The sequence below is a fragment of the Eublepharis macularius genome, chromosome 8, assembly GCF_028583425.1.
Source record: "Eublepharis macularius isolate TG4126 chromosome 8, MPM_Emac_v1.0, whole genome shotgun sequence".
Classification (NCBI taxonomy): Eukaryota; Metazoa; Chordata; class Lepidosauria; order Squamata; family Eublepharidae; genus Eublepharis; species Eublepharis macularius.
Window position 1 is genome coordinate 24,649,773 of NC_072797.1, and position 16,986 is coordinate 24,666,758.

At 41.0% G+C, this 16,986-nt stretch overlaps 1 protein-coding gene across 5 annotated transcripts in view; it reads right to left on the reverse strand.

The window, feature by feature from the left end:
- The window catches only part of FYB1 (FYN binding protein 1), a 74,407-nt gene that overhangs the window by 23,576 nt on the left and 33,845 nt on the right, over positions 1 to 16,986 (reverse strand). For 2 of the 5 annotated variants that reach the window (XM_054987104.1, XM_054987101.1), the window contains 9 exons: positions 16,266 to 16,285; positions 14,117 to 14,163; positions 10,345 to 10,462; positions 8,620 to 8,776; positions 6,570 to 6,714; positions 6,309 to 6,331; positions 4,876 to 4,945; positions 2,622 to 2,762; positions 1,097 to 1,125 (listed from right to left, as the gene is read on the reverse strand). In XM_054987104.1, the coding sequence (XP_054843079.1) occupies positions 1,097 to 1,125; positions 2,622 to 2,762; positions 4,876 to 4,945; positions 6,309 to 6,331; positions 6,570 to 6,714; positions 8,620 to 8,776; positions 10,345 to 10,462; positions 14,117 to 14,163; positions 16,266 to 16,285 (750 nt within the window). Of the gene's footprint in view, positions 1 to 1,096; positions 1,129 to 2,621; positions 2,763 to 4,875; positions 4,946 to 6,308; positions 6,332 to 6,569; positions 6,715 to 8,619; positions 8,777 to 10,344; positions 10,463 to 14,116; positions 14,164 to 16,265; positions 16,286 to 16,986 lie in introns of all 5 variants that reach the window. The other 3 variants (XM_054987102.1, XM_054987100.1, XM_054987103.1) reach the window with 2 other exon arrangements.

The window sequence follows — 16,986 nt, forward strand, 5'->3', positions numbered from 1 at the left end:
GACACGGCTATGCAATATTAAAGACATTCTTCACAGAGCACTGTACAGCTCTTTGGATTCTTTCTTTTAACATTCACAAGGCAATATTTGCACATAAGGCAAAATACTTTGAAAGCAATTTCCCTTTCACTATGCTTTTGGACTACTTATGGGAAATCACTTCTACTGCCTAAATATTTATGGAGACAACTTTACTGCTCGTAATATGTATTTATTTACTTCATGTATACCCTTTATTTCTCCTCAACAGGGACTCAAAGAAGCTTATATTGTTCTCCTCTCCTTTTTATCCTCACAACAACCCTGAGAGTTAGGTTAGACTGACAGTACGCGACTGGCCCAAGGTCTTCCATGGTAGAGTGGAGACTTGAACCTGGGTCTCTCAGATCTTAGTCTGACACTCTATCCACTAATCCACACTGGTGAATACACTACAATGGAGGTTATCTGAATAGCTGGGGTAACAACTAGTACAGTGATCGCCCCCCCCAGCTATTCCAGTGTCTTGGCTTGCAATACTATTTTGCTTCTTCGGATGTTCTTTCCTAGGTGCCTTGCTCCAATAACACCAATCTCCTTATTAAATCTAAAATTAGGTTTCTGGTGGTTCTATATGCCCAGGCCTGGAATTGGGGGTTGCTACTGCAGGACACCTGCCAAGGCCTACACTACAGGGGGACACCTAGGGCCAACTCTTGGAGTCCTCTCCTCTTTGAGATTGCTTCCTGGTTGTCTGCCCTCCTTGAGTGAATGAGCCATAAAAGAATAAGTTAGATACCACCTCTTCTTTTTGGGTGGCACTAGGGATTGGGTCCAGAGAGAGGGGGTAGATGAGTAGGTTGTGCATACCGTGAAGGAATCCACTGAGGGCTTTTTGCCCAAGGCAGCTCAAATCTGGCAACGGTGCCCCCTTTCCTTCACAATTCCCTGCCTATGGAATATCCTTTTATTTGATATCCAAGTGATGGTCAGAATTGAAGTGGGAAGGAATAGAGATTCTGTAGTGTAGAAAATTTCATGATGGAAGGATCTCATTCATACTCTCAAGAATTGCTATAGAACCAAAGTGGGAAAATATTTCAATTTGACTACTTACCTTTCCCGGTTTGTTTAGCTAAAGGAGAGCTGCTGGAATTAAAAAAAAAAACTTCATTAAGTAATTGTAATTGCATGAATTAGTTTGCATCTTTTACATATTCAGAAATTACTGCAGAGGCTACAAATGATTTTATATGCGCATATACTTTGCAATTTCATAATGGCAGAAAGATGTGCTGTTTGCAAAAAATCAGCTTCCATTATTCTATGCCTCACCTTCCGCTTCTCTGGCTTAAAGATTAGGATAGGTGCCTACCTTGGGCAACATATATTCTCAGTTTTTCATTTCTCTATTCTGTGAGATTTACAATGCAATTCTATGAAGAGCTAATGGCCTATTTTGATTCATGGCTATTAAAATAATACTTTAACATTGATAATTTTACAGTCTTCAAAGGTCTTCATATACATTATCTCAATAATCCTTACCCTGTAAAATAATAGATGTGGGGAAGAGACAGAGAGGGAGTGGATTGCCTAACCCCATCTACTATTTCATATTTCAGTCTCTGAAGCCACTGCATTATGCCTAGGGACCACACTCCATTAATCTGTAAAGGCAAATTGCAAGTGCAGTCCTAATTTCATTTGGTTTCAGATCAGTTGGTCATTCTTCATTTTAGCTTTCTAAAACCTTCTTTCAGAGATAAATAAGGACAGAGTGGGCTGGATCCAGCTAGTAAATGAGAAGACATTTTTGATCAAGTTAGTAAATGAGAAGATATTTTTGCTGGAATGTAGTTTATATTTATCTCAATCTGCCAAAGGCAAACAGCGGTGGGTCTATGCAGCATGTTTCTCTTCACATGATCAGTCACAACTCTTGTGTGATGCTTGAAAAATGTGAACATGTCATGCATCCTGAACTATGAATACAACAACAAAATAGCTGGCAACAGCAAACAAGATGGACCATGATGACAAGTTTTTTAGATATAGTGACGGCCTAAGATATTTTGGTGTCAGTGATAGAAAACCTAATGGACTCCTCACTAATTAACATGTGGTACAATCAACAAAGGATTGTGTCCCATGGCTCTGATATGTTGACTTCCAACATTGTCCCTAATAGGGATAGAAATCCCCCAGGCTGACTCACCTCATAGAACGGCTGCCATTGGAGACCTAAACTGACTATGGAGATGTAGTTAAAGACAGAGGGATGGATCTAGCCAGCCCTTCTGTTTAATCTCACCCATTTTCCTTCCTCATGCCAACTGCAGACCCACATAGATTTTGTCCATGCTTGTCCCATGATCCCTAGCATAGTGCTTTCAGAGGACAAAGGGGTTAAGCAATATGTGATTAAGTGAGTCTTTTCACTAGCGTAGAAGCTGGTTAGATCCAGTCCAGAACATGGCCCAACAAGAATTGTAGAGTTCTCAAAGCTTTGTGGGTTAAGTGATATGTAGTTTAATCTGTGGCCGGTTAATCTGCTGTGAGAAGTTGTTAGTAGCATGTGATCAACAGTTTATTAGCTATTAGTTTTAGTGAGCTTTTTTTTTTCCACAGCAGACTCTTACGGGGAACCTCCATTATCTTCTTTCACATTGACTTTAGTTGTTGACTCTCGTACACTTTTCTTTGGGTACTCTTTACCCGTTATAATCTTCAATAGGCCCCGGGACCAGGAGTCACTCTTATCTTCACCCTGCGACACAGACCTTTGGAGTATGCATGCAGTTATCACATAGCTGAATGACATATAAACTGTTTACAGGACAGGTCTCTAGCATTTAGCTCACATGAGCAACCATTTTCCACATGGCCAGTACAATGTTTCATAAATACACTTCCCAGCCAGTGTGATGAATCTGTACTCAAGTGTTACATGGTTGATTCCCAAACACTTAGAGCATGTGTGGATGCTACACTTGAGCATCTGGACTAAGGTTTCCAGGCACATATACTCAGGTGTCTAACAACACATGACAGCCACACTTTATAAATCTAGTATACACTATGGACATGTGAGGCAAAGGCCTTCCCGCTGATGTTTTAAGTGCTCACTTGAAAATGAAACGGTGAAAGCAACTTATGGATGTGTGGATATTCAAAGATCATGCAGGTACCTTGGCAGGAAGTCACGATGACTCCACTTAAGCTCGCTCTCGAGTGTGTGTTTGGTGACAAACCAGGATTTGCTGGTCCCATTTGTTTGGAGCCCTTCTCTAAGGAAAGGTTAATTAAGACAACCCTAGTTCTAAAGCTTACTTTCCAATATTGTTGCATTTGATGAAAATACTGTAGACTATGTTCACTATAATGGGGCTCAAGGGGAGATTTCTGGTGAAGCTGATGCTTGAATTCCTGTGAACAGAGTAGAGTTCAAAGAAAGAGTTTTTGCTACCTTCCTCTTCAAACTGGAGTATCCCCTACTCCGAAAGTTGCTATTCAGAGGTGGTATGGGAGGGTGCAGCTGGATAAAGGAATAAGTGGAAATTACCCCACACTTATGTACAAGTTGTTCTACAAACTTCCCTCTCCAACTATGTTGCCCTCTGCACCATTCCCGGGGCTTCCCTGACCCTCAGGAGTGGCTTCTGGGTGGCTCCATTGGGAAGGGATGTTGAGAAAGATCCCTTCTGTGGATTCTGCTTTGGTCAAAGTTCATAGGACCCAAGCCATCAATCACCATGGACTTTTCCAATAAAGTCCCATTAAAATGAACAGGGATTAGTAATGCTTAATTTTGGCTTGTGTCTAGCATTTGTGGCCAGGATCACAGAGAGAAGCTCTCTCTCATATCCTGTAAACACTTAATGTGACTCACTTGTTGAATTAGAACAGTTTCAAGTGGGTAGCTGTCAGTAATTTCAGTAGTATCTTAAAAGACCAACAAAATTTCCCACTGTTTCCTTTGTGCCATGTGAACACTTGTCCATCTTGTACCATATTTATATTCTTATTTACTGGTTTTTATTCACAATGAAAGAATTTATAACATTTGAGTGCTCTGAATCATAAACTCATTTAAAGAGAGGTGAAAACATTAAAAACCTACTATAAATCTCTGAAGAACTCAAATTAATTCCATGGGTAAACATGTAAAAAAGTCTATAGTCGGGATGCCTGATTTTGTTGAACTTGTAGATGCTTTTGGAATTTTGAGAATGGATACTGGGAACCACTTCAAAATGACAGTCTTGGGGGCAGGGGGACGGGGAAGGAAATCACAAAATATTAAAAAGTTCTACAAAATTTTGGAAGGTTCCAAGCCAAGTGTCCTTGTACAATAATGAATGAGTATTCCCTGATGACACAAAGGTGACATCTCCTGGGCTCCTTTGAAGCACTTCTTGCTCCAATGGGGTATAAGAAAGCCATAACTGACTCTTGGATTTGGATAAGAGATGCATTGTCAAAGACACAAGTAGGCACCAAAAAACACATTGGCTTGGATCCTATGGCATTATTCTCCTTGTGTTTCTCTCTGTCCACTGTGGCTTTCCTCCACCATAGCACTCCCTTCCACTGTAGCATTTTTATTCGTGCAAGAGCTATGTTTTTCAAAGGGAACTTAGCATGCAAAAGTGCTAGTGGTAGAGGAAGTGAGTGCTGCAATGGAAGAAAGGCTCCATAGAAGTCGGAGAGAAGAACAAGAGGGACAGTGTCATAGGATCCAAACCACTGATAGATGTCATGGCACCCTTGAGCTCCAAGTTGGGAAAGTCTGCATTTCCCCCTATCTGCTAGTTTCTTAATATCTTTTCATCACGCTCTAATCCAGGTGGATAGAATTCCATTGATTCTATTCCCCTAGTTTTTAAGGCTTACCTTGTCGGCCCTTCGTCATCATCAACTCCATCATAAATTTCATCAGAGGTAGGAGGTGGTGGGAATGTCACTTTAAAATGGAGAAAAAAAAAAGTAAATTCAGCGCATGATTCCCACAGAAAAAAGTGGAAACATTTGTTTTTCTGGAAGTTTCACTCCAATGTACACCACTTGACTCCTGTTTATTCTTGTTGCAACAGACAAACGTGGCTGCCCCTCTCAAATCTGGTCAGTCATTGATCACTAAACCGTTCACCACATTACATATATGACACAAGATATGCTATCTTTTCAGCTGCTTATCTATCATCTTTACCACTTTGGTTTTATCATTTCTTTCTTTGAGCAGTGGACCGTTGTATCATGTCACCAGCTACTTTTGAAACTCTTGTGTTTCAAAATGGCAGCTATTTCAGAAACAGATGTTTAAAGCTTTTTTGGGTGTGTCAAGCTAGATGTGTGTTACCTTTCATACTGGCGTGTGCCTCTCCACACACACACCCCACTCGTATTATCTTTCTTTCCCCAATATCCTAGGGATTATAAAGGAGTGGTCCTGAGATAAATACACTTTTCAGGAAATTCAGGAAAGGCTTCACTTTCCCCATACTTTCTGCAAGGATTCAAAACATTCACACTTCAAAACATTCACTGGGAAAGGATATCGGAGGATAAGGGTCCCGCAAAATGAAACAAAATGTGGAAAGAAGGTCAGAGACCTGGAATTGTCTTGCTTACTCATTTCTTCGAACGGTAGATTTCCCCAAATATTAGCAGAGTCTTAATGGGAAACTTAAACTACTTGCAAGATGGTACCATTATGATGTGGGATGTAAGTGTATGGTCTATCCCAGTTAATGATAAGCATTTTAAGGGTACATCCAATTCTGCAATTGTGAGCAGGGGATGAATAGCCAGCGATTCCTTGCTTTACAAAAGACTATTAATTTAATGACTCGACTATAGCCATAGGGGATATTGCCTTTTCTTCAGAATATGACATGATTTAGTTCCTGAACTGGGCATAAGTAGCTGAGTGTAACAGCCAAGCAGTTCTGCACTAAGATGCAAGGTGCTCATCACAGTACTGTGCTCAAGACAAACTTTACCATGGAATGCTGAAGCAATCAGCTCGGAAGCTGGCTTTGTGTGCAACCGAGGGAGTCTGAAGAAGGTTTATTTGCTTGGTGAGAATGGTATGCAGCAAAGTTTTTAGAATGCCTAAGTTGAGAGCACCTTAATGGTATACCCAGACTGGGGAAACAAAACCATTGTGGGTGTAAACTTGCTCTCAACTTCTACTGCTCTCAGCATACAGGAATCAAAACTGCTTCAATCTACTTTCTATTTCTTGGTTATGCTAGAGAGAACTTGTTCATAGGATAGATGGATGGATGGATTGATTTCAGTTCTTAAATAAAAGTAGAACCTACCTGCTGTGAAACTTTGACCTCCACTGTAAAAACAAAAGGGAAAAAAATTATTGATGGGAAAAGGGGGAGAAAGAAAGAAACAAAGGCACAACATTTTTCTACATGATGTGTATACGAAACAGACTATAGCATGCATATATCAATGCAGTCACCTGCAGACAAGAGTTAAATTGGCAATTTATGCAACAACAAAAAATAACAGACCATAAGAGTGCTGCATTTTTCATGATCTACTACTTTCTGTATGGAATGCTAAGATACCTGCCAATGCTGTCCTGGTCCCCAACATCATCATATACTTCTTGGTCACTATCTGGCTGCTTTGGCTGAAGGCTGATAGAAGGTCGTGGCTTCCTTTTCAAAGAATCATAGTCAATCTCCACCATTGTGGTTTTAATGTAGCCATCTAAAATGCAGAACATTTCATTACTAAAATAAATTGTTTTAGATTACAGCAGAGGTCCCAGGTATGGAGCCCACGGGTGCCATGACACCCACTGACATCTTTTCTGGTGCCTGCCAAGTGTTTTTGGAATGCCATTGGGGCCAAATAGGGCTCCTGCCCAGCTGGCCTCCTGATTGGCCACTGGAGATCCGATTGGCTGAGCAGATTAAAGTATTGTTTTGGCAAGAGCGTCTAAAACAGTGTTGGTTTTATTCTCTCTCTTTTTTCCAGTGTTTTTTAAAAATATCACTCCTCTTGTTCCCCGCACACGTGCTTCATGTGTGTGTGTGGGCGGGGAAAAGACATTGTCTGTGCTTCCTGTAGTATCTATTTTGTGGTTGGTTTCCCCTCCCATGGCAGCCATTTTGTGGTTGTGCCCACCACCCTATGCTGGAATTCCAAAGGAACACACAGTCTCCGAAAGACTGGAGACCCCAGGATTACAGCTTGAAGGCCAATCATGATAAGATCTATATTTTTTAACAACCTAAGAACTGTAAAAAAAACCCTTTATTATGAAATAATAGGGTTGCCAGGTGGCCTTTCCCCCTGCCTGCCAGGTGAGTGGTTGTGGGTGGTGAGGGGAGGAGCAGGGGAGGAGCAGGGGATCCCTTGCCCACACCAGGGGAAGGGCAATCCTGTGAAATAAAATTTTGATGAAGTACCGTAATGACATAGAAATTTCTTCACATTCTTATACTGATTGCAAGCAGTTCCTTATAGCAAGTCAAAGGACAAAATTTTAGTTTTCAGAAGAGGTAAAAGGTAAAGGTGCAAGCACCGAGTCATTGCTGACCCATGGGGGTATGTCGCATCATGATGTTTTCTTGGCAGACTTTTGTTACAGGGTGGTTTGCCATTGCCTTCCCCAGTCATCTACACTTTACCCCCAGGAAACTGGGTACTCATTTTACCGATCTTGGAAGAATGGAAGGCTGAGTCAACCTTGAGCCAGCTATCTGAATCCAGCTTCCGCCAGGATCGAACTCAGGTTAGCTTGGGCTGCAGTACTACACCTTACCACTCTGCGCCATGGGGCTCTTTTCTGGACAGACCAATCCTGATTACTCATTAAATAATAAAAAGAAATTGTTCTGCAGCCCATGGTTTGCATGCCTTCCTGCCACTTTGTGTAGAAAACTGGGGACTGTATTTCTTTAGGCTGCAAATAAGAGTTCATGTAATTGAATACTATTGCAGCTCACAAACAAACTTACCACTTCAGTGATAACTAAACCTTAGATTTGTTGTCCTTGAGGACCAATAGTTGCACTACTTTGTACCATCAGGGAGAGCAGAGCAAGATGCCAAGGGATTCCTGATGCATGTCTAGCCATCAAAACCAAAGTGAAGATGGGCAACAAAATAAAACGTAAATCTGAAATGGCTGTAGAAATTGGAACTTGCAGCATTTGCTGAGAGCTTTAACTGGAGATATCAGGGACTGGACTTGGGGCCATCTGCATGCAAACTATATACTTTCCCACTGAGCCACAGCCTCCTCCAAGTCCTGTCCCCTACAACCATGAATGTGAGATTGCATAGCATTAACCAAAGGGGCAGGGCAAAGACATTAACGAGACCTCCTTGCAGAGTGCGAGGAGCTGGGTTGCAGCTAGTTCCTCACAACCAACTCTTCAGCTTCTCATTTGCTGAGCAGAAACATGCCCCTCCCTAGCCTTAATGGTAGGAGCAGCCATTTTGAATTGTGGCAATTTAGTAGGGAGAAGATATATATTCAAGAAATTCTGCCCATGAGCATTTCAAATTCACGAAAAAGTGAGTTCAGATTATTTGATTACAATACGTTTTGCTGATTAAACACGTTGACATTAATTTCACTTGTTTTGTGTTCTTGATACTTACAGGCACCTCTTATTCTTCCCAGCCATTTTCCCTCCGGGTTGTCTGTAATACGGATAATTTCAATGCTGTCCCCCTGTTTGAAAGTCAATTCATTCTTCCCTCCTTTGAAATCAGTGCAAGCTTTGGCCTGGTGGATGACTTCAATGGGACCCACGAGCTACACAAAAGAGGCATATGAAACTGATGTCAATGAACATTAAGAACATGGTTAATATATTCATGACCAAATCACAGCTGGAAGAGCACTTGTGTGGCTAACTGTAGGGACAAAACAGACAAGATGATGGGTGAACTCTCGTGATTTTTTTTGTAAAAAAAAGCAAATAGAAGCCAAGTTGAGGCCTTATTTGGGGTGGGGGTCGTGGAAGAAATTTACTTCTGCCCAACATGTTTTTACTAATTGAAACTGATGCCCAATTCTGTTACTAGCTCTCAAAGTAAAAAAGACAGTTAGCCTGTCTTTTTCTTTTGACATCTTATAACAGTTGGGTGTGTGCATATATTTCTTTTAGCTGGCAAAACTCCATGGTTGGGGAATAGTTAATCCCCCCTTTCCCCCAAAATGTGGAACTAACAGCTTGTCTAGTTTATTTATTTATTGAATTTGTAGTCTGCTCTCCCCGCAAGCAGGCTCAGAGCAGATCACATCATTTTAAAAGACATAAACGGACAAAAACAGATAAAACTGGAAGCATAAAAAGTGAATTCCTCTTCCATTACGTCCCTTGCAGAGTGTTGCATTCTGCAGACAAGCAACTCCTAGTGGTTCCCGGCCTGAAGGACATCCATCTGGCCTCAACCAGGGCCAGGGCTTTTTCTGCCCTGGCCCCGGCCTGGTGGAATGCTCTCCTGCTGGAGATCCGGGCCCTGCAGGACCTGTTACAGTTTCACAGGGCCTGTAAAATAGAGATGTTCCACTGGTGTCGTCCTTCTTCCATCTAAGACCACCACTTTTTCTGGGGCTGCCCTTGGCTATCTGCTATGCCCGTATATGGACTCCCAATATTTGCTTAAATAGCCTGCTCCTGGACTATTTTAATGATTTTAAAAAATTATTATTGATGTTATGTTTTGTGATTTTAATGTATTTTTAATGTTAGCCACCTTGAGCCCATCTGTGGGGAGGGCAGGGTATAAATAAAATAAATAAATAAATAAATATGATACAGAAAACCAGCCTCAGCAGCGCTCATCGGTCAAATTAGTTTGACCATTTTGACATTTTTCCACTGGGAACATAAAGTTCCAGAAGATCCTTTGCTGACAACAAAAAAAGGGCATAGATCCTAGGCTTTCCTGTCGATGTTATTCCTAGCACTGGTATTCGGAGGTTAATTGCTGCTGGTTGTGGAGGCTCCCTTTAGTAATTAAGGCTGATCAGTATGACCTCTGATTGACTAATACCCCACTGATCTCTTGAATTTCCTTTTAAAGCCATCTGTCCTTGTGGCCATCATTACATGCACTGTGATGAACTCTGCAATTTAATTACTATTGAATAATTTTGTTTCTCCTGAATCTATTGCACACCGACTTCATTGGTTCTCTCAAGTTCTAGTATTATGGGAGAGGCAGAATGAAACCCTCGTTCAGGCTTTGTGATGAAACTAACAATTTTGATGTGTAGATTTGCAGTAAAATGGAATATTCGGAGTATCAAACAGAGAATCTTTTAAGAGGCAACATTTGTATTTCATTTTCTACGAGACTGGACAAAGACCTTACTTTGAACTTCTTTCTCACTTCCTGTTCTTTTTTATCTTTCTCTTTTTGTTCTTTCTTCTCTTGATCAGTTTTTTTCTTTCCTCCCTTCTCCTTTTTTCTTTCGTCTCTAGATGTATGTCTGCAAAATAATTTTAAAAGGAGGGAGGAGATTGATATTTCACCCTACAGACAAGTGGACAACAGTCTAATCAGGAATAGGAGACTAACTGAAACATTCAGTCAAAGTCAACGAAGAAGAAACATGTATCACTATAACAAGTCATGGCTGTCAGACCACAGATCTAGTTCAGCAACAGATGTCCCTGAGAAAGTTACAAGCAGGACCTTTTTTCAGCAGGAACGTGGTGGAATGGAGTTCCGGCACCTCTTAAAAATGGTCACATGGCCAGTGGCCCCACCCCCTGATCTCCAGACAGAGGGGAGTTTAGATTGCCCTCCGCGCCGCCAAGTGGGAGCGGGGCAACTGGCCATGTGACCATTTTCACCTATGGCAATTTAAACTTTAAAAAACTTCCCCCTTGTTCCAGCTGACCCAAAGTGACATCATTGTGCAGTCTTGAGTTACACCACTGAGTTCTACCACCTCTTTTCCCAGAAAAAAAGCCCTGGTTACAAGCAAGGCATGATGGAACAATCCATTTACTATTGTTTGTCTCCTGTATCTGGTAATCCAAACCATATTATGATAACCCTTTAAAAGTCTCAAAAAGTCATTCTGTTACAGAGCAATCCTATGCAGATTTACTCCAGTGCAGGCCCATTGAAATAAATGACTTTAGACTGGAGTAACTCTGCATAGGCTCACACTTCTAGTTTGCTGTAGTAAAAAAACTACCCATTGACACCATTAAGATGGATGAATTTATTATGGCATCTGGTTTTGTGACCACAGCCTGCTTCCTCAGATGCATGAAATATTGCATTCAGAGAGGAACTAAACTACAGAGGGCCAGGGTGGGGAGAATTTTTGCAAAGAGAGGCTAGATGGTCCAGCTTAGCAGAATAGAGGTTGCTACGTGACCCTGCAAGGTACAAATGAAAACAAGACCTAGTCAAAAAAAAATGACCCACTACTAGTGGATCTGTACAATTCCCATCTTTTAAAGAATTGGCCAAGAAGGATGGCTCTGAATAGACTGGATAGCAGGGGAGGAAGGTGACTAAGCAGCTGGAGCTTCTGTTCCTCCTTCATTTGCACACCCACCTATCTGTTACTTGTAACAGCAGTATAACTAGATTCCATGCATCTGATGACTTTAGCACCAGCTCACAGAAACTTATGCTGGAGTAAATGTTGTTAGTCTTCAAGGTGCTGCTTGATGCCTGTTTGATTTTCCTCTCTTAGGAGTTATTTAGCCTGGATGCATCTAGAGTTGTGAGCCTTCGGAGTGAGCCAAAGAGCAAGAGCTGAAGGGCTATTGGCCCTTGGCTCTTAGTCCACAGTTTGCAGCATGAGACCAAGGCCTTTTCTGCTTGGGTGAATTACTCCTCTTTGAGTGTTCCCTTCTCAAGGATCAGATTTGTTTTGGTCATCTACCTTTCTACAGGCTGCATTTAATCCTGGTGTGGGGACCATCTTTTATCATCCACACTGCCATGAAGTAAAGAGGGTTTTGTGGTGAGATGTAAACGTCATCATTGGAGTCACTGTTGGCATCACCAGTGCTGTCACACCACCACCATCCCTTTTTAAAAATTTGCAGCTATGTCCAATTGCATTATTACATTATGACATTAGGATGTTATGATGACCAAAGGTGCCCAGCACTATGATATTACTACCAATGTGAGGACTCCTTCGATACAAATCCTGTAACAATTAAGGGAAAAGACCCTCCTCTGAAGGAAAAAAATAATGAAATTCTTCAAAGGTACGTTAATAAATATTTTTGTATATTTTAAAATATTTTTTGTTATGTAAAAAGATATTAGTGCTAAGACATTAGCAGTGGGGAAAAAAACCCAAAACAAAAAAGAAACAAAAGAGAAAGGAAACCCAACATGGCGCACATGCAGTGTTGGTGCACAGTTATCCCAAAACCAAACTTTTTACTCCAAAAGCATAGATAGTTAATCTTTGAAAACCTAAAAGAGATCCATGTATCCACAACACAAATTAACCCTATCATTATATTGTCATGATGCACCTTTTTTCAAAAAAGAAAAGTTACTGGTGTTATGACATTGTCATGTTTGTGTTATTGCATTGTGTTGGTTTATCCCCCTACTGCCAGTTCTGGGTCAGCCTCGGTGGCACTTTCCATGGTTTGGACTGTAGAGAGGGAGTCATAGATCCTAAGCAAAAATGCCTACTTAGAACACAGCAGTTGTGTATTGGGGATTTTTTTAAAAAACCAAGTATAATGGTGTTATAACATGACATTATAACATTATTATGATTTTTTTTTTTAAAAAAAATCTCCACTACACAAAAGTGTGTCTTAGGAAAGAAGAAGGACGAGGGGAAGGAGGAGAGAAGAAGGGGGAGAGAGGAGCTGAGAGGAGTATGGAGAGACCAATTAGTGAGAAATGGCCAGGGCTGGGAGGAAAGGCAGAAGGCAGAGGGGAATAAACCAAAAGGAAAATTCTGCACAATTGAAAAAGCCGACTCCAAACCACATTGAGAAAAACATCAGAGAGTAAGTGTCTGCAGAAAATTCGAACAAAAACCTTGAAAATGCTGTATTGAAATCTGAAAGAGGAGTTAAGCATGCGGAATTCAGAAGAAAGCCTGAAACAATATGGAGCCAGAACCGGATGAAAATCATCCATGCAGAAAAGGCCCAAACATGAGACAGGCAAGAAAATCCAAGACTTGGCCAGGATGTGGGGTTCAAGATTAGAGATGGGCACGAACTGGAAAAATCCTGAACCATGCTGTTCATCAAATTTCACGAACCATGAACTTTCACGAACCTGCCTCTGGTTCATGAACAGGTTCGTTTGGTTCGTGAAAACATCACATCCAGAGCAGAAAAGAATCACTTCCAGGTCAGCAGAAGTTCACTTCCGGGTCAGCAGAAGGTCTGCAGGAAGTCCATCCCCTGTTGCCTAGGATACTGATTGATAGGCACCAGGCTGTCTGCAGTGACGAACCAAAAAACGAACCAAATGAACCAGCCTAAAAGTTCGTGGCAGTTAGTCAGAAATGGGATCTAACCAACTGTGATTCGCAAACCATGAACCGGCCTGGATCGTGCTTAATTTTGGTTCTATTTTGGTTCGTGCCCATCTCTATTCAAGATCCTCCCCTCTGGTTTTCCATAAGTCACTTTAGATCCCCACTGGGAAGAAAGGCAGGGTAAAAAGTACCCCCCAAAATATTTAACCTGAGGCAAGAGCCAAAGTGTTCATGGCCATTGGGTCTTAAGCCTGGGACTTGCAGCCTGGAACTGCCAGACGCAGACCAGCCGAGACAGTTTTGTTTCTGTTTGTTTTGTTTGTTTGTTCTTTAATAACTGGAACCTTTTCCTTTTGTGAGCTGCTTTGGGTCTCTTTGGGGAGAAAAGTGACCTAGAAATACTTAAATGAATAAACAAACTCATAAGAAAGAACAATTACTTTTGAAATGTGTTTTTCATGGTGGGGGGTTATCTGCAACATGTAATATTTCGTGTAGGAAACAGAAATTATGGGTGTGAGATGGTGATCTCTTCAGGCTACATTTGGGTCTCATGTGCACAGTCTTGTGGTCATTATTTATATTTCATCTCCACCTCCCTCTTCTTAGTTATGGGATCCTTAGTTATCTATTAATTATCATGTTTCATACCTCACATCAGTTATGTCTTCATACATCTCCCCATCACTGTTCAAACTCTGTAAGAAAAAAAGAACAGATGTCCCAATCTTATTGATGGAAAGAAACTCAAATCATACAAATTTTAACATCGAATCAAACATCAAGTTTGGCAGATCAGAAAATGGCATTAAAGACTTAGCAGAAAAACTCAGTGAAAAACACATGTAATCATTTCTGTTCCAAATGATTGTTCAAACTTCATCTTTATAACTTGATGATTCATTTTTCTAATCAAGATAATCAATATGGTCCTTTCCTTATTATATAAAATGTTTTAAATTAAGCAACAAGCATGGTGTAGTGGTTAGAGTGTCAGACTAGGATTTAGGTGACCCAAGTTTAAATTCCCACTATGCATGGAAGCTCACTTGGTGACCTTTGGCCTTTCATACTCTCTCAACCTTATTCTCCTCACGGGGAAAGTTGTGAGGGGAAAACGGAGAAGAGGAGAACAATGTAAGCTGCTTTGGATCCCCATTGAGACGAAAGATGGGGTATAAATGAAGTCAATAAATAAAATAAATAAATATTCTAGGATTAGTCAATCCTATTTGTATATTTATTACTTTAAAAAAGAGTCAAAACTTCTTGAACAACAGGAACAGTTCACACTCTTACCTAAAGCTCCATCTACATGGTAGCCATGTATGCAGGGCTTTTTTTCAGCAGGAACATGGTGGAACGGAGTTCCGGCACCTCTTGAAAATGGTCACAGAGGGGAGTTTAGATTGCCCTCCGCGCGGCTCCAGTGGCGCGGAGGGCAATCTAAACTCTCCTCTGTCCGGAGATCAGGGGGCGGGGCCACCAGCCATGTGACCATTTTCCCCGAGGGCAACTCACTGAGTTCCACCACCTCTTTGCCCAGAAAAAAAGCCCTGCATGTATGTAATGTAATTTTTACAGATGAGCCAATAGCAGCTCCATGGCTCAGTGGGGTTAGAGGAGCCTGAGAAATATATAATCTGAGCCAGTCTAAGGTGGCCTACAATACAATTAGGACTGCCAACCTTTAGGTGGTGGCTGGAAATGTCCTGGAATTACAACTGATCTCTAGATTACAGAGCTTGTTCCCTGTGGAGAAAATGGCAGCTTTGGAAGGTGGACGGTAATCCCTGCTCATTTCCTCTTCCCCTTCACAAACTCCACCCTCCCACAGTCTGTCTCCAAATCTCCAGGAATTTCCCAGGGTGCAGTTGGTAACCCTCGAAAAATGTAAACAATGTCAAAATCCATTTTAAATGAAACAATCCTGAAACAAGCCCAAGACAGAAACAGAACTAGCATCCCATTCCTCATTTCACAGGCAATAAAGACATACACACATTTATTACACTGCTATATTCCCACACTGAAAATCACTCCCTCTGATCCTCTCCTGAATATTTATGGCATACTCTTCTAAAGAAAGCTCTGTTGGTAAAATCACCTGAAGAATTTCCTTTTTAAGAACAAAACAAAACAAGCTTGAACATTTTCAACAAAATATTTGCTCTCACTGAAAATCTGGTTGAATTTATAGCAACCAAGAAAACTGTGCAGCAGCACCAGCCAAGGGACGGAAGGAAACTTCAGGTGCAAGCGACTTGTTTTAATAGTAGCTCACATTAGGAAGGAGTAGTTATAGACGGTCCTTTTGCATTGAAATGCATTGGGCTATAAACTTTAGGTCACCTCTTTGACTTTTTCGGGGAGTGGGTGGGCTTGCTGTAGATTATAACTGTTGCAATTCAAGCAAATTAAGCAACTTTATTATCTAGAAAAGAAGTAATGAGAAGGGCAAAAAGACATTATTGTATCTCTGCCAATGCTGGCAACATTCTTGAAAAGGAATCCCCAGAATCTCTCCTCATAGCAATATGGGGATAGTGATTTACAAGATCAGAAAACAGGGGTTGCCCCGGGTAAATAAGGATAGCTGGTACATACAAGATAGAGGGCAAATGACATCATGTTATATTTCTTGCCAAAAGCATGAAAGAATAAAACTGTTTTGACTTGTCATCTAAAAGACAAGAAGTAGGTAGTGAATAAGGTATCTGGAAAAGGTATTCCATAAGTAACAGGAGAGCATTACAGAGAAGGCCTTGATGTTGTAGTATCCTTAAAGGATGATACTTACGTCATCTGTATTTCCAGGACCTGAAGATTCAAAAGCCAAAATGAGATTGTTAATTTTCTTTGGCAGGAATATAGCGGTATATCATTTAATGATGTCTGTCATAATTAAAGCATGACAAATATGTGGTTTGTCTCTACAAAATGGATCACAAGTAGGACAGATGGAGTAGATTTACCATCAAGTTCTTCCATTTTGAACAACCACTCATGGTTTATAATATGAAACTGCAGCAGGAGAATATGAATAGTGACTGCTATTCATCTTCGGATATAATTCAAAATCTTATTACCCAAGTTGTCATTTTAATACTTGTACTTTTCTGAAAGTGCTAGAATACCCTCTTCAGTGCATCCTTAGGTGAATATATTCCTAAAATACATCCCCCCCCCATCTCCTGTTTCTCTGGCCTTCCAAATAATCTGTATGGTAGTGGTGAAGAGTGCAGTCAAGTCATAGCTGATTTATGATGACCCCAGAGGGGTTTTCATGGAAAAAGATTAACAGGGATGGTTTGCCATTGTCTGGCTCTGCAATCCTGGTCTTTGTTGGAGGTCTCCCATCTAATTACTAACCAAGACTGACCCTGCTTAGCTTTTGAGATCTAACAAGATCCAGCTTGTCTGAGCTACCCAGGTCAGAGCAACTCATATGGTATGGTTCCGTATATAAATACAAACCCCAGGGTCACTCAGAAATAAACTTTTTTGTAGTGTGGATCTGC